Genomic DNA, 25,998 nt, shown 5'->3' on the forward strand with positions numbered 1-25,998 from the left:
GAATCAATCAATCCGATCGATTTAATTATATACACTCATGAACTGGCCTGCACTATTCCAGTTCCAGTACAGCCATTAAGAACAAACCTAATACTGTTATTTTGAAGAATAGCATTGATTGGCTGTTTGTATTACGCTCAGAAAACTTCTTGTGACCATACCTTAACAGACTGAATTTTGACAGTCACGCCAAGTAGTTTGAATATTTTATTATTCGGCTAGAATTTAAAGTATTCGATATTTCATATATTTTTGTTTATTTATCAATACGATTTTTACAATATCTTTCTATATATAAAAATCGTGCAATGATATATAATCGGTTGGATTTTTTAACCTTAAATTGAATATCTACATTGCATAAGCGTTGGTGTTTACAAGTGAAGTTCTGAAGAAAATAATAAATTAATATGACTGGTTTTGCATTGAGGATTAAAACAAAAACTGGACACCAGATCGTAAATAATATTACTAAAGATAGTACAGTCGAAGAACTCAAACAGGTCCTTTCGAATTTATCTAGTATACCAATTAATAGATTACAAATTTTAACAGGATTTCCTCCGAAACTATTAGATTTAAGTCGAGGTAACGAACCCATCGGGTCCAGCGGTATAACTTCAGGTAAAAAAAAATTTGTAAACGATACATTGTTGTACAATTTTTTTTAATAATCCTGAAGTTTGCCTTCCCTGTAAATGATTTTAGGTGATACGTTGATATTAGAGGAAAAATTGATTCCTGATAATGAACAACAGGATGTACCGATGTTAGAGAATGAAGTAGAAAATCCCTTTGATTACCCTGGTATATTAATGAAACATATCGTGCCTTCTGATAATTCCTGTTTATTCACTAGCGTCCATTTCGTTTTAAACGGAAAAATAGATGAAAGTGGATCGGTAAATCCTTACCTCAGACAACTTGTAGCTGAAACTATAAAAAGTGATAGGGAATTATATAACGAAGCGATATTAGGTAAACCTGTAGATACATACTGCATTTGGATTCAAGATGATAAATCGTGGGGTGAGTACATAAATTTCACCCCTTGTGATTTAAAAAATACCGAAAAATTTTGATATTGTTGATAAAAAAAATTATTGTTCATAATGTAATATCTTGTTAGGTGGAGCTATAGAATTATCTATATTAGCTAATCATTACGGTATGGAAATAGCTGTAATCGATACAATAAATGCCATTATTAATAAATTTGGTGAAGACCAGAATTATCCCCATAGGGTTTTTCTTCTATTTGATGGTATACATTACGATCCGATTTTTTTAGAACCGTTCAATGTAAGTCTTATCACATGTATTAGGTTATTAGTGTTGATTCGGTGATATTTTAAGGGAGGTAAAATCCAAACGATCTTCCCTACCGATGACGATAGGATACTTCAGTTAGCAGAACAATTGGCGCATGAAGCAAAATCTAGTAGACAATTTACTGATGTGAACAAATTTACTTTAAAGTGTATGGTTTGTAACGTTTTGTTGAAGGGGCAAGTGGCCGCACAAGAACATGCTCAATCTACAGGACACGCTAATTTCGGCGAAGTGTAATTAAAAAAAAAAGTCGAAAATTATATAAATTGACATTGTTTCGTACTGATAATGTATTTAAAAATTATTAAATTCTTGCATGGTATTTAAATAAAAATGTTTGCGAATGTTTTTTACCTGAATTTTTGTGTATTTTGACGAAAATTTCGGTGGAGGCTGCTTCTTGAGGGTTATTTTCACTCGTGTTTGAAATATTTTCATTTCAAAATTGAAATTTTGCGAAATATTAAAAATATGACAATATACAGCTTGCCCTTTGCATTTTATACAACCCCTATATGAATTTCTAAATGCATTAGGGTGTAATAATATTTATTGAACAAAAATGGATATTTCTAATTTTTTATTTGAAAATTTTCATGTTTTTCTCAACTATTTCCTTCCCTTTCTCTCCTCCTGTTTCAGATTACACTGTTTATTGTTAATTATTACTACTAATATACCTAATATTCTCTCCATCCCTTTTTTAATTTATCAGGATGTCTAATTATCTTTTCCATTTATAGCGTTTCCTTATTTCTTTTTTATTCTTTTTCAATCCTTCAGTTTTATTTTTCATTCCTCTCTTCGTGTTTGTTCTACTTCATTCATTTCTCTTTAATATATTCCATCTTTTAACTTCCAAGTTCCATTCCTTTCTTCTGATTAAATGTTTTCTCAGATTAAATTATTTATTATCAGTTTTCTTGAATTAGTTTTGTTTTATACATTTTAATTATCACTAAGTTATTTTTAGTATTTTCCTTCTCTTCCAGTAACCTTAGTTTACTTTTTGATTTCTTTTAAATCTTTTTTCATCCCAATTTTATACTTTTTGTATATATTCTTCTTATCCCTTCTTTGTTTTATATCCTATTATTGTTAATCTTTATTCATTTCCTTCCAACTTAATTTCCCATTACATACACCATTTCTTATCAGTTTTCTTTACTGAATTTTGTTTTTTATTACTGTTCCTCTATTATTTCTCTTCCAATAACCTCAGTTCCCTTTTTGATTCCTATTTATATTTTTTCTTCTCTTTTATTCATTTTCCTTATTCCAGTTCTTTGATTCATATCTTATTATTGTTCTTTTTTTATATTAATATTCCAGGAACTGTAATTTTCCTTCCCCACCGCACCTTTTCCTTATTTGATTCATATCATTATTCTTCCTCGTACAATTCCTTTTGTTCTTTTCCTTCATTTTCCATTCTTCTACTTTTTTGATATTACAGTCAATATTCATGTTTTTCTCCATCCCTTATTATTTCCCAGGATTTGCGATTTTCTAATTTAATTCTCCATGCCCTTTATTTGGTTCATATCCTATTATTGTCCACTTTTTTCATCCCTTCTCTTCATATTCATTTCTCGATCCTTTTGATTTTGGTATCTTTTCTTCTCAATTTTCCATTTGCCGTTTTTTGTTTAATTCTCTTGATAATCTTTCTTCATTTCGCATCCTATACTAGTATTATTGCAACTAGTTTTCCTCTTCATCAATTTTTTTGTTATTCTACTAACTTGTTTTTTTACTTTGCATGTTTAGTCTTCTTTATTAGGTTCCTTTCAATTCTATTTCCCTAATTTTCTCTGCTTTATGGAGAATTTCAAATAGAAGTAAATAAAACCAAATAAAAAAAGAAATAAATTTTATTCATCACATTGTTAAGCTTCATATGTAAGCAGTTAACAGCGAATTTTACAAAACTAGCAACAGAACGAAAAAACCGCAAGATTTTTATCTTCTTCTTATCCTGAGAATGTGATTTTGAAGCATAAAACTACTGAAATCATATCTAATTTCTACCTTTTTTGTATATTACTCAACTTATTTTGGTTTAAAAGGAACGACGTGGTGATCCGTATCGCCCCAAGTTTTGTGGACCTCTTTGTTACACGAACTACAATATAAATCGCCATCGCAATCGATGCACCTGTACTTCGCATCGTTATTACATAAAACGCACCACGGAAGTTGAGGGGAGTCGTTAAATTCGTCTTCCTCGTCGGTTGCTTTCGAGGTAGATAGTACAGCGGCTGGGAGTTTTTCATCTAAGGCTACTTCATCCATTATCTAAACAAAATTTATATGTTTAAACACATTTCAAAATTGAAATTTACTTACCTTTTTAGTGATTTTGTCAACTTCTTCTTCCGACCCGCCGGAATCGTGCAAATTCTTTATGTATGTTCCCTCATTTGGCCTCACTCCTTTTTCTCTTAGTGCAGCGACTCTAGTTTCAATATCTTCTAGGTTTTGGTGAGAAAGTTCGATGTCTCTTTCACTCATAAATTGTTCTAGAAGAGAATCTGCTTTTTCACGATCTGTTCTTAGATCCACAGTGTATAACTATAAAATAAAAAAATAAAAATTGGATATGTGAAATGGAATGTATACTTTTTACTTACAGGTTTACTTGGACCTTCTACATATTCATTTTCTCCTTTAAGTTTCTGTAATCTTTCTCTTATTTCAGCTTCTGTTGGAGGTGGTCCTTTACCGTCATCTTTTAATTTCTCTAATCTTTCTAATAACTTCTGATCAGCAGACGAAAGACCTTTGCGTAATGATTCAATTTTAGGGTCAGTTTTGTATACAGTTATAGGTGGTGCCGCAGGATTTTCCAAATTTTCTAATCTTCTATAAAAATTATCGACATAGAACTACTATCAATAGACGCAGTTATCTTACCTCAAATATAAATCTGGAGGAGGCCTATTACTTTTCTTTAAAGATCCTGAGTTTAGCTGTAAGAAACATTTCTTACAAATGTTGTATTCTTCGTCACCTTTCGAAGGAATCTTAGATTTTTGTTTAACACATTTGCTACAAAATGATAAACCACAGTTGGCACAACCCACCTGAAAATTAATGTATTCAACAATACATTTTTATAAAAATATTCTACATTACTTCTTTATGGAAAAAATTAAATTTGGTGCTGCACTGGTTACACGACATTGCAAAATTTAGAAAAACAAATTATTTGGATTTGTAATTAAATTGAACTCCTTAACATATAATTGTATAAATGTCAATAGTGTCAGTTTTATTTTGACAGCAAAAAAGGGTTGCCAAACTTAACCTACCATTTTAGTCGGCTCTTAGAACACATCATTATTTTGACAAATGATAATGACTTTATAAATAGGTAACTTAGGAATAATTTGGTAATAATTGTAAATTTTCGGTATTCTTACTTCATTATATATATTTCAGTATCAGTAGAATAAATATTTGAACAAATATGAGCGTTAAATAAATATGACATTATCGTTCTTATTAACCTATTTCGGAACAAATCTACATAAACTTGGATATATCTCTGTTAATTTAATATTGTAACATAATTTCACTCAAATATTATATTTTTTTTGTGAAAAAAATTGAATTGGGTGCTACATTTGAAACTTTGAAAAACTGTACTCAAAAAAACCCCTTACCTTCAAATCTATAAATGTCAATTTTTTGACATTAAAAGAAGGGTTGCCAAATTTGAATATTACTTACAATATTTATCGTTTAAGATCATTTATATGATAATATATTGTTAATATAATCTATAAATAACGAAATATCCATAAAAAAAGGTATAGATAACAATAATCGTGAAAAAATTATACTTCCCTTGTATATTACCAACATTAGTGTTATATTAATCTGTTGATCAACTCACAAGTGATTTTGTCTGATCGTGAGATTCATTCTAAATATTTCTTAGCTAATTTAATTTTGCAATACTCTTTAAAAAATATAATCAACAACTCTATTTAGGACGTTTCACAAATTCACGGATTATAATGGTAAACAAAGAATTTTTTTCGTTATATAAACATAAAAATTAAATTATTTTTTAGTCCGTAGCGCAGTTCCTCGAAGGATTACCTTCCTATAACGAAAATAATTTTACTAAATTTCACGTTGATAACAATAATAGAACACCATTAAAACGCCCTTCCGTGTATGTGCCTACTAAAGAATACCCATCTGAGCAAAGTAATTATATTTTTTTTTTAATAAAAAAATACAATTATTTATATTATTCAATTTCAGTAATTGTCACAGAGAAAACTAGTATTTTATTAAAATATATGCAACAACATTGGGATAAAAAATATGTAAGTATACTCATAGTCAATTATCATTTAAATATTTGCGTCTAATATAATTTAAAATCAATGTATTTGTTCGGAAAAGTCCAAAACGAGTTATGTTATACAGATTGTACAGAAAAGTTTATTTTTTTATTGTTCTTTGATTGTTTTTCTTAAATAACTTCATTTTTTAATAGCTCATCATGCTTGTAAAACTAGTGATTCCCAAGTTTCTTATTTCTATTCTCATTTGTAAATATGCTATTTTGAACTGATTTTCATAGAAAAGAAACCTTAATTCAAGACAAATCATACAAAAAGATCTAAATAATAAAAAGTTGGAGAAATTTACATTAATAACTTATATACTTGAATAACATGGAAAATTTGCTGGAAAATAAGAGAAAAGTATCCTAAAATCATACATATGGTGTAGGACTTTGGGGTTGTGTCAGTAAATAAAATATAGTTACCCTCCAAAGGCCCTTAAATATTTGATGCAATGACAGTGGTGATTGCACCTTGGTATGTATTAAATGATAGTCTCCATGAAGATTTTGGCATACCGAAGGAATCCAGAAGCATAGTAGCAAATATTATGAAGGATTAAAGACACAAAGACGACTTCTTATGGATATTGAATGAAGTATAGAGATGGAAGAGCCATTATTGTGTCATCGATGAATTCTATGCCAGCCAATTAGCTTATAGAAAATTTTTCGATTCAGATTTATGTAAGAATAAAAAATAAATTCACCAATGGAATAATTGAATTAAAAGTAATAAAATTGGAATTTTTATTGGTTCAAAAGTACATAATAATTTTATTTCGGATTTTATTTTTAAAAATTTATAAGAATCGTAATGTTTTTGTTTTCCTTCAAAAATTTTACATCGTATAGTGAGTGCAAATACAGTTAATGTTCATTTATTTATTGAAATAAACAATTTCTGTTTGTAGAATTCGAAAAAGAGGGACGTTAGTCCACAGTCGCATGAACCATCTAGGAAAAAACCGAGAACGGATCCCAACAATACCAGGGATTACGGAATGAGCATGAACGATTTTTAAATCCGTTTTTAAAAACTTTTGTTTCTGATTTAGGATAATTTTTAGGAGACATTCATTTTTGTGGACACAAAAAAATATATATTGCATTTAAAATTGATATAAGTACGTTATTTTACTTTTTTTTACATATATATCGAAATGTTATACAAACGGAAACGATTCTTTAAAAAAAACTTCTTTATTACAAATTTGTTGTATATCAGTAAAAATGAAATTAGCATGAACTTTTTCAACTGACCTTGTATATTCTTGGTTTTTTATCGATTTTGGAGATGAAAATAAACTAAAATTATATAAAAAACCAATATTTTGTACTATTCTGTAGTCTGACAATGTTTCAGATCAGTATTTTATTATTTTAGAATTATTATATGATTAAGGGATGTTTTTGTTTATAGTACTTCTCATTAATTTGAACAAATAAAAAGTCTGTCGAATTCTCAAGTAATTTTTTATTGAAAATTGTTATTAAACCTATATTTTCAGTGATTTACTTCGTACTAATCACCAAACTATCTATATAGAAGTCATTTAGACAGGAATAACCTAGTATCTTCTACCTAGTATCAGAAAACTGTCTCTAAACTAGTAGTTCTTCTATTTTGTCTTGTTAGAACTACTAAAAAGTTGCCCAAATTCGAATTATTATAAATACTGTTCCCTAAATGGTTTGTTGTGCCCCTTTTTTCTATTTAGTATCCGAAAACTGTCTCTAAACCTTGTAGTTCTTCTATTCCAGACTGCTAGGACATTGGTTTCAATTTTTTTTATTTATTTCAATCAGTAATTAAAATTACATATTCTATGAACTAATTTGATAGCTGTAGGTTACTCCATTAATGGATTCTTCATAATTTTAAGTTATTTAATTCTGATAATAGTCGTTAAACCAACTGACCTCTATAAAACTGTCTTAATGTTATTTGAATCAAATAGTGGGTGTAACATGACATTTCGGTGATTTTCTGTTCTATACTTTGGATCTTAATACAGCGTTTGGTTTGATACAAACCAGGACGAGCTGGAGGAATTTTTGACTGGTTTCCATTGGAAAAAATCACTTCCCTGACTATAATCCACGACGAATATTGTATTAAATTAAATTATATTTTTAATAGTACATTATAATTACAACAAATGTGGAATTTTTTTTATTGATTTAATAAAAAAAAAATTAATTATCAAAAGTTTTATTTCCAACGAACCTGTATAACACTAAACACGCATACCACTACAAAAAAAAACATCATCTAAACAGTATAATATTAAATGTTGTAGTAAAAAGCAGTTCAAATGAACCGAATGAAAATATATATTAAATGTTGTAGTAAGCAGTAGTTCAAATGAACCGAATGAAAAATATATATTAAATGTTGTAGTAAGCAGTAGTTCAAATGAACCGTACACTAAAAACATTCAAATTCTAATTGCTTTCATTAGCTAGGCGTTAGATGAAGTATCCGGGGATCCTACAACATCTATAATTTCACTAGTACTGAGTTTAGCTTCGACTTCGGTATTAGAAGTAAGTTGTTGCGGGATTGATAAACTCTGAAACACACAAAGAAATTTTATAACAAAATCCAACTTGTAAAACTTCGATTTACTAATACCTTTCCAGGATTTAAAGCTTCGTATTGATGTCTCAAAGATTGTAACTCGTATTCGCAAGTAACCAAAGCCCCTTTTATCTCCATCAATAGAACCATATCGCTGCGGAGTTCGTTGAAGTGCTGACATATTTCATCGGAAGGTGTGGGATTTAATTCTTGAAAAAATTATTATTATTATTATATATTTTATATATTATATATAGGGAATTTTTTACCTAAACCCATTTCTTGAAGAATCTGTTCTATACCTTTGGATTTCTTTTGTCCAACGTTTGCCGGAAGTTTCATCCTTTGGGATCTTAAAGACACTCCACTATTTTTATAATCGGGAAATTTGATACCTGCGTTTTCTAATGCCTGTAAAATATGCTGTTGAACAAAGTGATTTATTAAAACTTGTTTATCCCGTTTATACTGTTATAGAATTAAATTATTTAACTAATAAACATGCTCTAAAGCCCCTGATGACATTTGGCTTTAGACCTTACTCTACAGCAGTACTTCAAGCGATAAATTTAAATATGGTACCACTAATTGTTAAGGATAATCTGTTTATATTAAAAAAATTATTATTTAAAGTAATTTTTATATCAGAAAATGATTTAAAGTCTGGAAAAAACAGCAAATGAAGTCATAAATAAAATCATAAATTATTTTTAAAGAAACTTATTTTAAAATTAAAAAAAAAACATTCTTTAGTTGTACAAAAAATATAGTGTGTTACTCGACAGACAATTCTATTTCAATATATCAAAGTATGAAAAAAGTTTTTCTTTAAAGGGAAAGAAAAGTAAGATTTGGGGTCCTAGTACATCAACAATGTACCTGTAAGTATTTCAGTGTGACACTTCCATTGAAACACATATTTTAGTTGTATCTAACATTGAGCAAACTCGTTTTATCACTCTTCTGTATAATATGATAAAAATCTTTTTTAATGGTAACAAGAGGTAAGATAAAAGTACCAGTGAGTATCAAGATGATCTCTTTCAATGTCGGTATGGCCCCTCAATTACAACACTATCCTTTACACACATTTTGGTTGTATCTAACATCCCGCAAATTTTTTTGACTCTTCTGTAAAATAGAACACGTCTATCATCGCTTTATAGACAAAATCGGGGCTCATTTGATGGTTTTCCAAGTCCTAATGATCTCTTGCAGCATGTAGTCAAGGTTCAAACTCTTTATATTGCATCCTTGCTTATTGCTACAAAAAATCTTGCCTTAATGCTTCAAGTTATAAGAATCTGTCCTGATTTATATCAGTTAGACCACCACAGCCTTAACATCGTTTTCTGTGGTTTCTTTTCCATTAAAAGAGACCTAAATTCAAGATAGATCGCTACAAAAACCATAAAAAAGGCTAAGTTGAATAAAATCTAGTTTTCTTTCCATATCTTGGTACCTTTTCAAAACTTATGTCACCAGTACTTTTCAGACACCTTCTCTAATCAACTTAATAGTTGTACTACACTCCTCTGGGGGTTATATAATATTTTAAAGTTAAATTTAAAGTTTACATCACATATTTTTAAATAATAATACAATAGATAAAAATTTTAACTTACATTTGTGTCAATCCTGGACGGTCTCGAAGGATTTGTAATTTTCTTCTTTGGTAATTTTTTTTCATTTCTTTTAGGCGCATCACTTTGACTATCAGCTTGACTAATCAATTTCTGAAGATCCTGCGTTTTCCTTTCCCTTTCTTTTTTGCGGGCCTCGATTTTTTTGAGTTCCCCTAATAGAAATTGTTCTTCTTCAATTTGTTCTGGTTTCCTTTCGTACAATTTTTTCAGTTGCTCTTTTCTTCTACGTTCGTGGTCAGCGTCGTAAGTGTACACTTTTTTATCTCCATTGAGTTTATATAGAATTCCGCAGATTTTGTAGTATCTTTGTTTTAAATCCTCGACGGATCTTTTCGGAAATTGTTTGTCGTATCGATCGGCCATCACCAAAAACCTCAAATCAAATCTCTCCGCCAAATCCATCAAATGATCCGTTTCTTCTTTCGTCCACCCTTCACATTTTATATGTAGATTATATTCTTGATCAGTATATTTTGGTATATCGACTTTCTAAAATAATTTTTCAACAGAAATAATAGATTAAGAAACTTTTATTACCTTATTGAATTTTGCAAATGGATATTCCTTTGGTTCATCCGATGGTCTTCTCCAATGGTAAAATGTGGCGTTATCAGATCTAGCTGGATTAGTAAAAGGCATCCACATCCATTTCCTTGGTTTCCTCATTCCCAATTTGATTTTAGTTTGTTTATAACCATTATTTCCAACTGAAAAACATCACCATTACATTTGTTTTTATAAAAATATAATTAATATTTACTTGTATCAGAAGGGAAAAGTGGAGGTGCATCTTTATTATCGTTATATAGTAAAGCGAATACTTCTCTGTGCATTCCCTCGGGACGTTTAGAAACTTTGGGCCCCGGCGGAAATCTCTTTTTAGTTTTATCATTTCCTAAAATTGATTCTCTGGTTATTTCGGGCGTTGGAGGTCTCTCCAATTCCATTATATCTCTAACATCTGCCATATTGTATAAATTTTATTAATACCGTGATTGAATATAAGTTCACTTCGTATTAATATTTTAGAAATAACAAACGAAAGTAATAAACATTGCTACTTTTTTTAATATTGACATATGTCAAATTGTTCAACTGCCATCTTTCTATACAAAATGGTATTAATAACAGTTTACTATAATCATAGTTTATACCATCATTCCAATAGATGACGATATTTGTATATTTTTATAAATAATAATAATAAATTTATTTAAATAAATTTTCGGTGGTGCGATATAACGATTAGTATGTATAAATAAAATATTTACTTTCCTTCCTTCACCAATAAAAATTCAGTAAATTGATCTAGTAGACTTGTGTCTTTGAATTGTCTAAAAGTTTTAATTGAATTAATAAAAGTAGTTTGTGTATTTTTTTGTTTTATATAAAACAAGGTATAGTTATTAAAACGTATTTCCAAATTTTTTTGGTGATATTACTACTCATTTGTACATTTAAAAATTTTATGTTGATAGTTATTAAACAAAAGAAAAGAGTCGAATTAAGGGTTGGTAGCCATGTTAAGTTGGCGACCTTTACGTAGATAGATAATTGTACAGGATTGGAGTGAGGAATTTAGTTTCCAATATTTTTCATTCTAATTATTGTTGAAAGGTTTTAATATTATAAAATATATTTAATTGGTTGTGAAATATATAGAGGGTGTTTACTTTCAAATAACAAGTTTCATTTTTCGTAAATATCTTGCTGTTTGGGGGAATGTGTTGCAGAAAAAATGGTTTAAGGTACGGATCGCTCCCTGTATATTCGGAGTAAATTTTTTTTTAATAATTTTTCTTATCAAGTGATCTAATCGGAGGCAATGGGTTTTGTGGTATCCAGTATGACATTTGTCGATATTATATACAAGGTGTTCTAAATTCCTTCTATAATTTATTTATTTTTACTAGTGTAGTGAATTTTATTGGTTTACGTAAAAAAAATTAAACGTGCGTTTAGACAAAAAATATTTAGTCTGGTTTCGATTGATGGTGAGCAACTTTTCTCAGTTTTGTACGAAGGTTTTTTCAAAAATTAACGACTTCAAACGAAGTTATATTAGCTTGATATATGAATTGGTTAAACACATATTATATTCACCAGATCTGATCCTTAGCGACGTATTCCTGTATCCCAACGTTAAATTTCGGAATCAGTCTCGTTATTTAATAGCCAGACCTCGTAATGGATTTCAGAAAGGTTAATGTCCTTTTTAACATCTTGCAATTAATATTCCTAAACTATCTCACTCAACCTGGTACATGTCAGTACCAAAATGGATTGCATAAAGCCACGCGCGGTGATTGAATATATGCAAGTTTATATATTTTTTGAAATATAATATTGACTTTTTGGAATGTTAAGTTGAGTTACGTGTCGATTTTGAAATCGTTGAAATCAAGTTGTCATTATTTGAATGCTGGAACGTGTATTAGAACCTCGTATTTGTGTGGAAAATCGTTATGCACATTGAGAATAACCGGTTTGTGACGGTTCTTAACCAGATAAAACAAAAACACGTTTTTGATGGTTTTTTTGAAACGTATGTTAGTTACAGTATTAGAAGGGTAGAAAAAAAAAACAAAAATGAGCATCAATTGTCATTTATTGAAAATAAACCAGTAAATTAACGTAATCATTACATATTTCACAAATTGAATTATACAAATAAATATGGCATACATATTCTGAACCGAAAAATTAGATTATTCACAAAACAGTTACATATTATAATAGGTATGATTGAAAATCTATAAAACACACTCGAATTGCTTTTTCAAAATTGCTAAAATCGATTTTTTCGATAATCGAATTAACGATCGATACCAACGATAAAAACAAACTTACAATTCTTAAGACACAGCGTGAATGTGTGTAGAAAATCCCTTTCAGATACAATCGAAAAAAGGTGCACGAGAAAATAAAAATAAAGGTGTAAATCTACTTTAAACTAACATTTATATAAATCTCACAGCAACGACGGGAATAGCGTTTAATTACTTAACATTTAAGCTTCAATTTTTGATTTTTGGTTTTCTCACTATGACTAAAATAATTATTAAAATAAAAAGATTTCAGCAAAAATTTCAATTCGAATCAAAATCAAACATAAAGTGTTCCAAGTTGACTTCATTCAAATTATGGAAATAATTAAGTTTTCGTGATAAATTCACCGCCATTTTTTATACCAATTTATCACCGCCGTTCTTCATCTTATTTTTCAGTTCCTTAATTACAGATTTAGTTAAGCGTTTGGCTCTCAAGTCTTGCTGGTGGTGATAGGGATACTTTTTCTTCAAGTCCTTCCGCGTTTTATCAGCTTTCCGAAGGAGTTTTGCTTTCTTCCACGGGTCCGGCAACTTTTGTTTTCCCAGAAGCTCGTTAAGATATTCTAGGACTTGTTCAGGTTTCTTTTGCCTCGATTGTCAAGCCGTCTGGTCCCGGAGCTTTACCATTCTAATCTAAAGATTTGATTAATCCCCAGATTTGTAGAATGTGCCAAAAAAGAAATTACAAACGCCAACTCGAAGCGTCCGATCGTGCAATCTATTCGTTTAACCTCTGAATTAGTTAAAAAGCTGCCAAAAGGTGTCTAGAAGTGATTCCTTATCTAAAATATGCACCTTGCTTAGACAAAGTTTGCTCGAGTTCAAGTTCCATCAGGTTAAACGCCGTCATTGACATTTTGAATCGACATACAAATCGGACAGTAAGACGAAAACCTAAAGCATCTTTTGGGGTTTTGGGGTTATGGAATGGCCACCGTATAATCCTGATCTAAATCCTACCTAAAATTAGATCCCAGAGATTATTGTTGCAGTAGTGGTTCAACAACCCAACAATTCTTTCTGAAAATTATTGTAACGATTCACGAAAACAAGAAAGGCAGATCGAGAAGGGGCTTTCGATGATTAAAATGGCAGGGGGCGAATGAAAAGATAGAGAAAAGGAAAAAATGGAAACATCTGGAATTCTATTTGGATACTGAAACTGTTTTGGGTGTTTTTTACATCTAAAAACATCAAGTTAATTTACCGGACACATTCTGAGAGGGGGATTTACCAGCAGGTGGAGTAGGTTGTAGTCTAGGACGGTAAATTTCAATGGGCGACAATTTCGATTCACAAGATTCGACATAATTATTATTCGTACTGAAAACATGAGTTTTGATGAGAATTTCGAATATTTTGAATAAAAAGGCGTGGGATTGAACGTATAGAAAGTTATATGCAGGAGAAATGAAAAAACAAGAAAAAAACGTTTATCTTCGAGTTATAAAAGATCCAGGAGACAGAAGCTTTTCTTGCTTGAAAAGAGCCATTCACTATCGATTTTAAAGGCCGCGTGCAATTTCTTGTAAGCTCAAAATATCGCTTGTATGAATATGACACGTCGCGTGTCACTTGTCAATGCATCATGGCTGTCTAATTCTATAAGAGAGTTAAATTTCGAATCGAAGATGTTGCAAGTTCGAGATCTTGCATGATACGATCAGCTAAATTTCATCTGCGCATGCTTTTTATTAAGAAATATTGCGCCTTGTTTTGTATTGCGGCCTTAAGTCAAGAAACACTCAAGGCCTCGGACCTTTTATGCATAGAATCAGATCTAATGAACAATTTATAATACGACTTAAATCTTTGAATATTTCAACGACGAAATGAAATAATCAAACGGAACCTTGTGGATATACCTCGTATTTTAAGTGAATTTTTTTATGAAAAGTGTCGTGCTTGTAAATTGGTTTATATACAAAATGAATTTTTAAAAAATGTGGAAACTATGATTTATTATTTTTCGGTAAAACTTTTCTGAAATCTTTTTTATTTTCGGTTATAAATTTAACTATAAAAAGTGTATTAAGCCTAAATATTTGCGTTATATATATATATAAAATAATTATATTGCTTAATTTACATTTCGTAAATCTAAAGGCAATACTCAAGACACGTTTTTTTATATATATATTATATATATATTTATAATTAAGGCAAATAGATTCAATAGTAGAAATGGTGTTTGGTCTGTCAAAATCCGTGCCAGGAATTTGACAAATAGGAAATAAATAATATTTGGTATACCTAGACCGTATATTCATTTATGTACAAAAAAAAAATATATATTATGTAATGAAAAATTAATTCGAAACGAAATTTAAAAAAAATTATGATACAACTTCTTTAACAATCATATAATTTTTTTTTCGTTGTATTGAACGTGACTAGATAAAAAATATCTTATTATCTATATTTTTTTGTATTTACATGTAAATAACATATTTCAAATTAAACTTACTTAAAAAAAATATATATTTCGTGATAATTTCTAAGAAGGAAATGCGTATGGTATAGAAGCTAAAAATTCTAACCTAATTCAGTCGAAAATAAAATTGTACTATATTCTTCAACAAAACATAATCTAACAATGCGTATCTATACATTTTTTTTATATATCTTTATTAAAAAAATTATTTTTCGAATTATTTCTAAAATTATTCATCACATCATCACTATTTAACCACGCCTCGTATAATTTCGTTTTGTCTGCTCGAAATGCGCGTTGATTACGCGTGTCGATAATTATAGCAGTAAACAGAACGCTGTAGATAAAATATTGTTCATAAAACGATCATATAAACGTACCAAAAAAATGTGGATGGGAAACGAACGATTACTACGAAAGAAAAATATAGAACAAGTTTACAAAAACAAGGAAGGAAAACCAAGTTACAAAAACAAGAGAGGAAGACCCACGAGGAGAAACTGGTCAGAAAAAATGATGATATGGAGGAGAAAAACGCATGAAACACGAACTTTTATAAAAACAAGGAAGGAAAATCAAACAGAAATTAGACAGAAGAAATAAACAATAAAGGAGAAATGCACGAAGCACCAAGCTACTAAAACAAGAGAGGGGGACCCAGGAGGAGAAATTGGACAGAAAAAATGATGATAAGGAGGAGAAAACGCATGAAACACGAACTTTTATAAAAACAAGGAAGGAAAATCAAAGAGAAATTAGACAGAAGAAATAAACAATAAAGGAGAAATGCATGAAGCACCAAGCTATTAAAACAAGAGAGGGGGACCCGGGAGGAGAAATTGGACAGAAAAAATGATGATGAGGAGGAGAAAAACGCATGAAACACGAACTTTTATAAAAACAAGGAAGGAAAATCAAAGAGAAATTAGACAGAAGAAATAAACAATAAAGGAGAAATGCATGAAGCACCAAGCTACTAAAACAAGAGAGGGGGACCCAGGAGGAGAAATTGGACAGAAAAAATGATGATAAGGAGGAGAAAAACGCATGAAACACGAACTTTTATAAAAACAAGGAAGGAAAATCAAACAGAAATTAGACAGAAGAAATAAACAATAAAGAAGAAATGCATGAAGCACCAAGCTACTAAAACAAGAGAGGGGGACCCAGGAGGAGAAATTGGACAGAAAAAATGATGATAAGGAGGAGAAAACGCATGAAACACGAACTTTTATAAAAACAAGGAAGGAAAATCAAAGAGAAATTAGACAGAAGAAATAAACAATAAAGAAGAAATGCATGAAGCACCAAGCTACTAAAACAAGAGAGGGGGACCCAGGAGGAGAAATTGGACAGAAAAAATGATGATAAGGAGGAGAAAAACGCATGAAACACGAACTTTTATAAAAACAAGGAAGGAAAATCAAACAGAAATTAGACAGAAGAAATAAACAATAAAGGAGAAATGCACGAAGCACCAAGCTACTAAAACAAGAGAGGGGGACCCAGGAGGAGAAATTGGTCAGAAAAAATGATGATAAGGAGGAGAAAAACGCATGAAACACGAACTTTTATAAAAACAAGGAAGGAAAATCAAAGAGAAATTAGACAGAAGAAATAAACAATAAAGGAGAAATGCACGAAGCACCAAGCTACTAAAACAAGAGAGGGGGACCCAGGAGGAGAAATTGGACAGAAAAAATGATGATAAGGAGGAGAAAAACGCATGAAACACGAACTTTTATAAAAACAAGGAAGGAAAATCAAAGAGAAATTAGACAGAAGAAATAAACAATAAAGAAGAAATGCATGAAGCACCAAGCTACTAAAACAAGAGAGGGGGACCCAGGAGGAGAAATTGGACAGAAAAAATGATGATAAGGAGGAGAAAAACGCATGAAACACGAACTTTTATAAAAACAAGGAAGGAAAATCAAAGAGAAATTAGACAGAAGAAATAAATAATAAAGGAGAAATGCATGAAGCACCAAGCTACTAAAACAAGAGAGGGGGACCCAGGAGGAGAAATTGGACAGAAAAAATGATGATAAGGAGGAGAAAAACGCATGAAACACGAACTTTTATAAAAACAAGGAAGGAAAATCAAACAGAAATTAGACAGAAGAAATAAACAATAAAGAAGAAATGCATGAAGCACCAAGCTACTAAAACAAGAGAGGGGGACCCAGGAGGAGAAATTGGACAGAAAAAATGATGATAAGGAGGAGAAAACGCATGAAACACGAACTTTTATAAAAACAAGGAAGGAAAATCAAAGAGAAATTAGACAGAAGAAATAAACAATAAAGGAGAAATGCATGAAGCACCAAGCTACTAAAACAAGAGAGGGGGACCCAGGAGGAGAAATTGGACAGAAAAAATGATGATAAGGAGGAGAAAAACGCATGAAACACGAACTTTTATAAAAACAAGGAAGGAAAATCAAACAGAAATTAGACAGAAGAAATAAACAATAAAGGAGAAATGCACGAAGCACCAAGCTACTAAAACAAGAGAGGGGGACCCAGGAGGAGAAATTGGTCAGAAAAAATGATGATAAGGAGGAGAAAAACGCATGAAACACGAACTTTTATAAAAACAAGGAAGGAAAATCAAAGAGAAATTAGACAGAAGAAATAAACAATAAAGGAGAAATGCACGAAGCACCAAGCTACTAAAACAAGAGAGGGGGACCCAGGAGGAGAAATTGGACAGAAAAAATGATGATAAGGAGGAGAAAAACGCATGAAACACGAACTTTTATAAAAACAAGGAAGGAAAATCAAAGAGAAATTAGACAGAAGAAATAAACAATAAAGAAGAAATGCATGAAGCACCAAGCTACTAAAACAAGAGAGGGGGACCCAGGAGGAGAAATTGGACAGAAAAAATGATGATAAGGAGGAGAAAAACGCATGAAACACGAACTTTTATAAAAACAAGGAAGGAAAATCAAAGAGAAATTAGACAGAAGAAATAAATAATAAAGGAGAAATGCATGAAGCACCAAGCTACTAAAACAAGAGAGGGGGACCCAGGAGGAGAAATTGGACAGAAAAAATGATGATAAGGAGGAGAAAAACGCATGAAACACGAACTTTTATAAAAACAAGGAAGGAAAATCAAAGAGAAATTAGACAGAAGAAATAAACAATAAAGGAGAAATGCATGAAGCACCAAGCTATTAAAACAAGAGAGGGGGACCCGGGAGGAGAAATTGGACAGAAAAAATAATGATAAGGAGGAGAAAAACGCATGAAACACGAACTTTTATAAAAACAAGGAAGGAAAATCAAACAGAAATTAGACAGAAGAAATAAACAATAAAGGAGAAATGCATGAAGCACCAAGTTACTAAAAGAAGTGAGGAGGATCCAGGAGGAGAAATTGGATAGAAAAAATGATGATATGGGAGAGAAAGCGCATGAAACATGAACTTGAAAACCGAAACGGAGCTGAATAGGAAAAGTGAAGATATAATAAGAAAAACGAGGAATGAGAAGACAAGAAATGAATCAAAACACACAGATTAGGAAAAAATAGAGACAGCTGTGGAAAAAGGAATCTACGCAATGACTCGAATCCAACAAACCTTACAGATTATAAAATTGAAAGGCATCAGGATTAGATAACAAGATAAAGGACCATTTAATATCTTACCTGAACATTTAAATTATTTTGAGTGCGTTCAATTTGTATATTGAACCTTTTTTTATCCATTCAGAGCCTTTATGAAAATTCTATTTTGTGAATTTTTTGTCTAAAATCGTATATTTCACTGACCAAAATAAGTTTTAAATCATTGAAAATTGTCGGCCTTGGTGAAAAATGAAAAAAATACCGTTTTTCTCAAAAAAAAAACCTTTTTCTAATTATTAAACATAAATTGATAACTACGAAACTTTCAATTATCATAAAATTAGAAAATCCAAATAATTTTAAAACGTATCATTATCTAAAATCTAAAAAGGCGCTGTCCCAAGGCAACCCATCCCAAATAAAGATAAAATTTTGTAATTTTTATAAAATCCAGTGATTTTGGATTTATATAAAAAATCAAATCAAACCCATACGACGTTTTCGAAGTACCAAATTGTTATTTTCGAAAAAAAAATTCGTGTGTGATTCTTGACGAAGAAAATATTGTACAAGCTAAGCAGTTGCTTCAAAAGTGGACTCTCCTACATTGAAAAGAATCATTTGTTATTGGTTCGATGAATTTAAACGTGGTGGTGATGATGATGAATGTTCTGGTCGTCCAATTGATGTGATTCCTCCAAAAAACATCAAAAACGACAATAAAATAAAATATGGATCCATATCTTCACTCAAGAATTATCATCTGATTGATCTGCACACTAGAACTCCCTCCTGATAGTCCGGACTTATCTTCATGGGACTATTATTCATTTGGTACATTAAGAAGGTATGCGATAGATACCGGGGACGTGGTAAATGTTTGTAGAGTGCGAGCCTTTCCGCAATTCAATATTATATGTTGAAATGTGTTTTTGGAAACAACTCTATTGAATATAATTGTTTGGACGCCTTTGTATATGATACCGCATGTAAAAATTAACAATTCCAGTATATATTTCTAATAAAACGAACCTCTTTGTACATAAACGTTTCCTTCTCTATTACAATAAAAAGAAAATTAAAAATTTAAATGGGAAAATTATATAAAATTCAATAAGAAAAAAAAGAAAAACAAATATAATTATTCTTTGACGCCGTTTTTAACGCCTAAAAGTTTAGCCGCATCATCCGCTGATGCGGTCAATACCTTATCTATAATAGATCCTCTTAAACCTAAAAGATTACCGATCAAATCCGCGCTTTCGGTACCTTCGGATTCGTCCGTCTTCACCGTCGAATTGCATTCTCTTTTCGAGTACGTAGGCGATGAACCGTTATTACCATCTTCGTCGCTAGCTGCAGCGTCATGTTCGAAATTGACGTTGTGCTTTTTTCTATGTCGCAGCATACTGTGTTTTAGTGTGAATCTTCTCTTGCAGATGTCGCAGCTGAAAGGTCTTTCTCCGGTATGGGTGCGCATGTGTCTTCTCAAATCTTCCGCCGACCAAAATCGACGCATACAAAAAGCGCAAATCACTTTCCTATTGGAATAATCGGGAAATTTTCCTCGGATTTCCACGTCGTCGTCGTCGTTATTAATATGTTCTTCTTGCGAGGGTCCGTTACTTTCCAGGGCGTTTTTCGACATCAGAAGCTCGTATTCGGGCACGTGTCTATCTCGAATGTGATCCAAAGCTTCCTGTCTTTCGGCGAAGGAACCTTCGCACAAATGGCATTTGTAAGGTAAATCGGAATTTTGTATAGCGCAATCGGGAAGTTTGTAAGCCGTTTGTTTATCCCAATCATTTTTGGGTAGTTTTTCGTCTTCCGAACTGCCCGCTTCGTAGCCTTGAGCTTTGATATCTTCGCCTTGTAAATTCGTGGAATGTTTGCAACTTATGTGTTTTTTCAAATTCGAATAAGTCGAGAACGTACTGCTCGGACAATGGGAACATTTAAACGGACGTTCCGGTACGTTTCTCATCAAATAATTGGCGTTGTTGGTAACGTCGTTGGGTATAGTCGTTGCCGAGTTACCGTGTTTTCTCAATAGATGGCGATCGCAGTTCGATTTCGTCGTGAAAAGTAACGGACAGTGACTGCATTTGAATGGTTTTTGTCCCGTATGGGTCAGGATGTGACGACGCAACGAAGAACTCCAAGGAAATTTCCTGCTGCAATACGGGCAACTCACGCGGTTCGGCGCCAGGGAGTAAGCGGACTTTTTCTTCACCGGCTGAACCACATCTGATTCAGATCTAAAACAAATAAAATGATATTTCGATATACACTACAGATCAACAGTTTTTGCCCACCCCATAATCCAGAAAACCGCTTGATAAGATCCAATACACCGTGCAGATGAAGTTGATGAAGTGCTTGCAACAGATTGTACTAAAGAATATGATTATTAGACGAGTTTTGGAAGGTTTTGAAAAACGAAAGCTATAAAAAATATTAAACGACAATGTAGAACGTTTTTGTTAGCATATAATCGGCAAAAAATTTATCTTCCAGCATGACAATGATCCCAAACATTCCTCGAAACTAAGTAAAGAGTATTCGAAAGAATTATTTTCAGTTCGAGTTGTTATACCACCCTGATTAGACGTAATAACATCGAAACTAGTCATTAGTTATAACATCTTGCAATTGCGAGCCATTGAGGATGTTAATCACGTTGAATTTGGTTCTTTTCATATGGTTAAACATTCTTCAAGTTTTTTGAGTGACTTTGGATAATATTCTAAACGACTGATGTCAGGAAAAATGTAGTGAAAGTAATTATTTTGCTATAATAGTCGCCTCAATTTGATTGAGTTGCTGTGGGACAAACTGAACAGAAAGATGAAAGAGTGGAAGCCGGCCATAGAACGGCCAAAAGATCAACTCAAAGCACGTTAGGGTCATGAGAAATAATGCAGGATATTACCAAGACCTTTTTGTAGATATTAACAGTCTACCTGATCAGTGGTTTGTAGTTAAAAGTGAAGATGGCGGCAGTAAGCGATTACGACGCTTTTTGACGTTGTCTTCAGTTCGAGTTGTTATACCACCCTGATTAGACGTAATAACGTCGAAACTAGTCATCATTTACAACCTCTCCTGGCAATTGCGAGCCATTGGAGATGTTAATATCGACAAAAAGGTCGATTGACTTCATTTTTTGTAAACTTTTCGAAATAACTAGTGACTTACTTATTTTCGTCTGTACCGGAAACGTTTCCTTCGCTAGTACTACCGCTGGCTACTAGACCTTCCTCGTCTTCTTCGCTAGCTAATCCGACTTCGTGTTCTTCACCTTCTCTTTTAAAAAATTCTTTAAATTGTTGTTGGGAGGCGTTATCCAATAATCTAGATACGGGCACTAGATCGGAATTTTCTTCGCTTTTCGACGTTTTCACGTTCGGTTTTTCGTCTTCTTGTTCGATTTCATCGATTTTACTTTCGTGCTCGTCTATAATCAGAGCGCAATCTTCGTCTTCTTCTTTCCTATTATCGATTTTACAAAGTTGTTGAGATAATAGAGAAAATTTGAGCTTATCATCTTTGGTATCGTCAAATTTTTGGTATTTGTTGAATTCGTAGATAGGATTAGGTATATTAATATCACAAAAATCCGGTTTTATTCCTACATGGGGTTTCTTTCCCGGATTACCGACGGCGCTGCGTTGTCTTTGCGACCAAAACTGCGGATGTTGTTGTTTGATGTGTCTCTCCATGTTCGATCTCAAAGTAAATCGCGCCGAACAGTGCTCGCAGGTAAAAGGACGTTCAGTTCTATATCTTCTCTGTTTCTGTTTAGGCATCAAAACCCCGTTTTTAATAACCATCTTTACGGCGTTGGGGGAATGCATCGCATCCGGTGGTTTATTCGACGAAATCGGACTTTGTAATTTGTTATCTTGAAAATTACTTTCGATATTTAAACTTAAAGGTTCTTCTGGTTTTTTCGGAGTGGAATAAACCACTTCGGATCTTTGTTCCAATCTATCCGGGAAACCACGATGCAATTGGATATTTTTAACTTCGTCCGATATCATCGAACCACCGCATAATTGGAACCTCTGCATACGTTCTTTCAATTCCTGGGTATTGTGAGGTAAACTAGGCGGTACCGCTGAGAAAAATAATGGATTTATAGGTAATCCAGGCCAATTTGGTATCGGAAAACCGCTTCTATATATAGCTAGTTGTGTGGCGTATAAAGCCGCGGCGTCTAATTTCGGAGGAGATTTGAGTAGTTGTTGAGCCGCGAAAATATGTCCTATATTCGGGGATATTTGTTGTTGTATCGGGGGTAAAGTTTTTTTAGTCAAATCTTGTGGTTTATCTTCGTCATCTTTATCTAATAAATCCGTAGATTTTTTTTTACTTAAATCTAAAACGAGATCTAACGGTTCTTCATCATCTTCATCATCTTCTATATATTCTTCTTCAGATCGAGTTTCGTAATTATTTATTTTTAACGTATTTATGTCTTTTACTTGAATTTTATTAGAAAACGTGGGGTATGGGGGTGTGAAATTGTTTTCGCTTTGTATTTTGTGGTAATCTGTTATATTTTCGTGCGGAAACGATTTTGTTGTTTTTAAATTTTGTAAATCGGGAAAAACAGGTTTTCTCATTATATCTGATAATTTGGGAGAGAAATTAATTTTTTCTTCTGTTATAGATACAATTTTTTTAGTTTCTTCTTTAGTTACTAATTTATTAAGTTCTTCGTTTGTAGGATCTTCGGAAGGGTGATAAATAATTGATTTTTTCACTTCTTCTCTTGTTGATTTATAATGTCTATTACGTAAATGTCTTTCGCAATTAGCTTTTGTAGTAAAAGCGTAATTACAAATAGCGCATTCGTAAGGACGATCGCCGTTGTGTGTACGCATATGACGCGTAAGTGCGTTTTTATCAATTGAAGAATAAGGACACATATTGCAGTAATAAGTACCGTTATTATTACCAACAAGATGTTTCCTATTATGTCCTTTTAAAGCTCTTAAATTTGGAAATATTTCCGGGCATAATCTACAAGGGAATTCACCTCGTAATTTCATTTTTCTAAATTCCACAGCGAAAACATCTTGTGATTCTTCCTCTTCGTTTTTTTGGAAATCGTTTTCTAAAACATCTTTCGATTTTTGCGTATTAAAATCCGTTTGATTCGTCTGTAATTTTTTCAAATTAATATTCGATAAAATCGATTGTATATCAGCTAAATCTTTACTATTATCGACCCCTCTATCTAAATGTTCCTTCAATTTGTTATAAGTAAAAGCGTTAACTGTTTGTTTTTCCGGGGAATTATCTACAAGATTCAATCTATTAAAAAATTCCATTCTTCTTATATCAGGTTGAGAAACGTTTACACTCGAATCGTTTCCTTTAGTCCCAGGAGATTTACAATGGAATTCGTGTATGTTTAGAGAATTCGTACAAGGAAAGGCCCTGCTGCAATAAGTGCATTGAAATTTCAAACCGGCAGAAGCTTTATGTAAATTAATTTCGCATTCTCTTCTAGCGATATGCGGGAATTTTTCGCTGGAAAAATCGACGAAAGTTAAATCTTTAAAACCGATTACGGGTTGTTGTTTAGGCGTCGAATTATCGTGTACGGCGCTCTTGTGAGCGTTCAAAAGTTTACTATTCGTGAAAGTTTCCTTACAAATATTACATGTAATCGGATAATCCGGATGATTGTCTTCTAGATGAGCTTCGAGATTATCCGCCGAATTGAAATCGGTTCTTTCGCAAACGGGACATTGGAAGTTTTCTATTTTAATTTTCTTCTCCCCGACGTCTACGTTTTCATTTTTTCTTTTGTTCTTTTCGATTTTGTTGTTGTTGTATTCGGTGCTTTTGGAACTGCCGCTGTCTAAGCTACCGTCGGATTCGTAGCTGCTTTCGTGTCTTTGGGAATGTGTCCTCATGTGTCTGTGCATGTTGCCGTTTGTGGTGAACGTATCTCCGCAATATTTGCAATGGAAAGGACGTTCTCCGCTGTGTACTAGAACATGTCTATCGAGACTGCTGTTCGAACTTAATACTTTGGAACAGATCCGACAGATGTAGCCCTTTTCGGAATCGTGCGTTTCGTTTTCGTTATTGTGAGATCGTATGTGAAGAGTGAATTTATGTTGGGAGGTCAACATTTTTTCGCATATGGGACAGAAATATTTACGTTCGGGCGAAGAACAATCGCTTCTGTTGTCGCCGCTATCGAATACTTTCGAATGATCCGTTTGATCGATTGTGGTATTTGTGGTGGTGGAGAATATACCGGAATCGCTGCGATTCGCTTTTTCCTTGGATACGACGTCTGGAGATGGAGGTGATTCCATGTCTGAAACTGAAATAATTCGAATTATAAAATAGTATAATCGTAAACTAAAATTTTCAACATATCCGTTGTGTTCTACTAAATAATTCTACTCGAGACTGAAATTTAAACCTAGTATCTTAGCTTGAACCTGTTGAAGTTACTGAATGAATTGTAAAATTTCCTTATGTGTTCGAAACCTCCAAGCTCCAGCCACTTTTCCAGGTCATCTCATACTTCAAAATTCTACTGGAGACGTTGTACTTTGGAATGTTGATCAAAAAACTTGTCTTGACCTTTTGAGGTATATTCTAAAACTTTCTCATGTGTTTAAACCTCTCGAAAACCTCATCAATGATGTGGTCTGCTGTTAGTTTCTTCTACAAACTCCAGAGATATTCCGAATCAGCTGTGATGTCTAAAAATTCTACTGGAAACGATTCCCTTTGGAATGTTAATCAGACATCTTGTCTTGACCTTTTGAGCTAAATTCTAAAACTTTCTCATGTGTTTAAACCTCTCGAAAACCTCACGAATGATGTTGTTTGCTGTTATTTCCTTCTACAAGCTCCAGTGATATTCCGGATCGTCTGTGATGTCTAAAAATTCTACTGGAAACGATTCCCTTTGGAATGTTAATCAGACATCTTGTTTTGACCTTTTGAGATAAATTCTAAAACTTTCTCATGTGTTTAAACCTCTCGAAAACCTCACGAATGATGTTGTTTGCTGTTATTTCCTTCTACAAGCTCCAGTGATATTCCGGATCGTCTGTGATGTCTAAAAATTCTACTGGAAACGATTCCCTTTGGAATGTTAATCAGACATCTTGTTTTGACCTTTTGAGATAAATTCTAAAACTTTCTCATGTGTTTAAACCTCTCGAAAACCTCATCAATGATGTTGT

General features: G+C 32.2%; 5 protein-coding genes across 6 annotated transcripts in view; 2 read left to right on the forward strand and 3 right to left on the reverse strand.

Moving 5' to 3' along the window:
* Positions 1–124: 124 nt before the first annotated feature.
* Positions 125–1,691, forward strand: LOC130447791 (ubiquitin thioesterase OTU1). The gene is made up of 4 exons (XM_056784809.1): positions 125–624; positions 709–1,029; positions 1,130–1,302; positions 1,357–1,691. The coding sequence occupies exons 1-4, from the start codon at positions 411–413 to the stop codon at positions 1,567–1,569; spliced, it is 921 nt and encodes a 306-aa protein (XP_056640787.1). The 5' UTR covers positions 125–410; the 3' UTR covers positions 1,570–1,691.
* Positions 1,692–3,188: 1,497 nt separating this feature from the next.
* On the reverse strand, positions 3,189–4,616 carry LOC130447792 (abscission/NoCut checkpoint regulator). The gene is made up of 5 exons (XM_056784810.1): positions 4,471–4,616; positions 4,249–4,418; positions 3,966–4,197; positions 3,682–3,906; positions 3,189–3,630 (listed from the first exon to the last, which is right to left on the reverse strand). Exons 1-5 carry the CDS (start codon positions 4,516–4,518, stop codon positions 3,385–3,387), a joined length of 921 nt encoding a protein of 306 aa, XP_056640788.1. The 5' UTR covers positions 4,519–4,616; the 3' UTR covers positions 3,189–3,384.
* Positions 4,617–5,019: 403 nt separating this feature from the next.
* On the forward strand, positions 5,020–7,904 carry LOC130447669 (DET1- and DDB1-associated protein 1). The gene is made up of 4 exons (XM_056784622.1): positions 5,020–5,360; positions 5,415–5,553; positions 5,611–5,675; positions 6,613–7,904. The coding sequence occupies exons 1-4, from the start codon at positions 5,358–5,360 to the stop codon at positions 6,721–6,723; spliced, it is 318 nt and encodes a 105-aa protein (XP_056640600.1). The 5' UTR covers positions 5,020–5,357; the 3' UTR covers positions 6,724–7,904.
* On the reverse strand, positions 7,898–11,017 carry LOC130447668 (DNA methyltransferase 1-associated protein 1). Its single transcript, XM_056784621.1, has 6 exons — positions 10,689–11,017; positions 10,466–10,635; positions 9,908–10,417; positions 8,552–8,705; positions 8,337–8,491; positions 7,898–8,274 (listed from the first exon to the last, which is right to left on the reverse strand). The coding sequence occupies exons 1-6, from the start codon at positions 10,894–10,896 to the stop codon at positions 8,164–8,166; spliced, it is 1,308 nt and encodes a 435-aa protein (XP_056640599.1). The 5' UTR covers positions 10,897–11,017; the 3' UTR covers positions 7,898–8,163.
* A 1,507-nt stretch (positions 11,018–12,524) lies between these two features.
* Positions 12,525–25,998, reverse strand: part of LOC130447716 (ras-responsive element-binding protein 1) — a 43,886-nt gene continuing 30,412 nt past the window's right edge. For both annotated transcript variants that reach the window (XM_056784683.1, XM_056784684.1), the window contains exons 3-4: positions 21,971–25,121; positions 12,525–21,030 (exon numbers count right to left, since the gene is read on the reverse strand). In XM_056784683.1, coding sequence (XP_056640661.1) covers positions 19,914–21,030; positions 21,971–25,121 — 4,268 coding nt within the window. In that variant the 3' untranslated portion in view covers positions 12,525–19,913. The remainder of the gene's footprint in view (positions 21,031–21,970; positions 25,122–25,998) is intronic.

This window comes from Diorhabda sublineata, chromosome 8 (assembly GCF_026230105.1).
Source record: "Diorhabda sublineata isolate icDioSubl1.1 chromosome 8, icDioSubl1.1, whole genome shotgun sequence".
Taxonomy (NCBI): Eukaryota; Metazoa; Arthropoda; class Insecta; order Coleoptera; family Chrysomelidae; genus Diorhabda; species Diorhabda sublineata.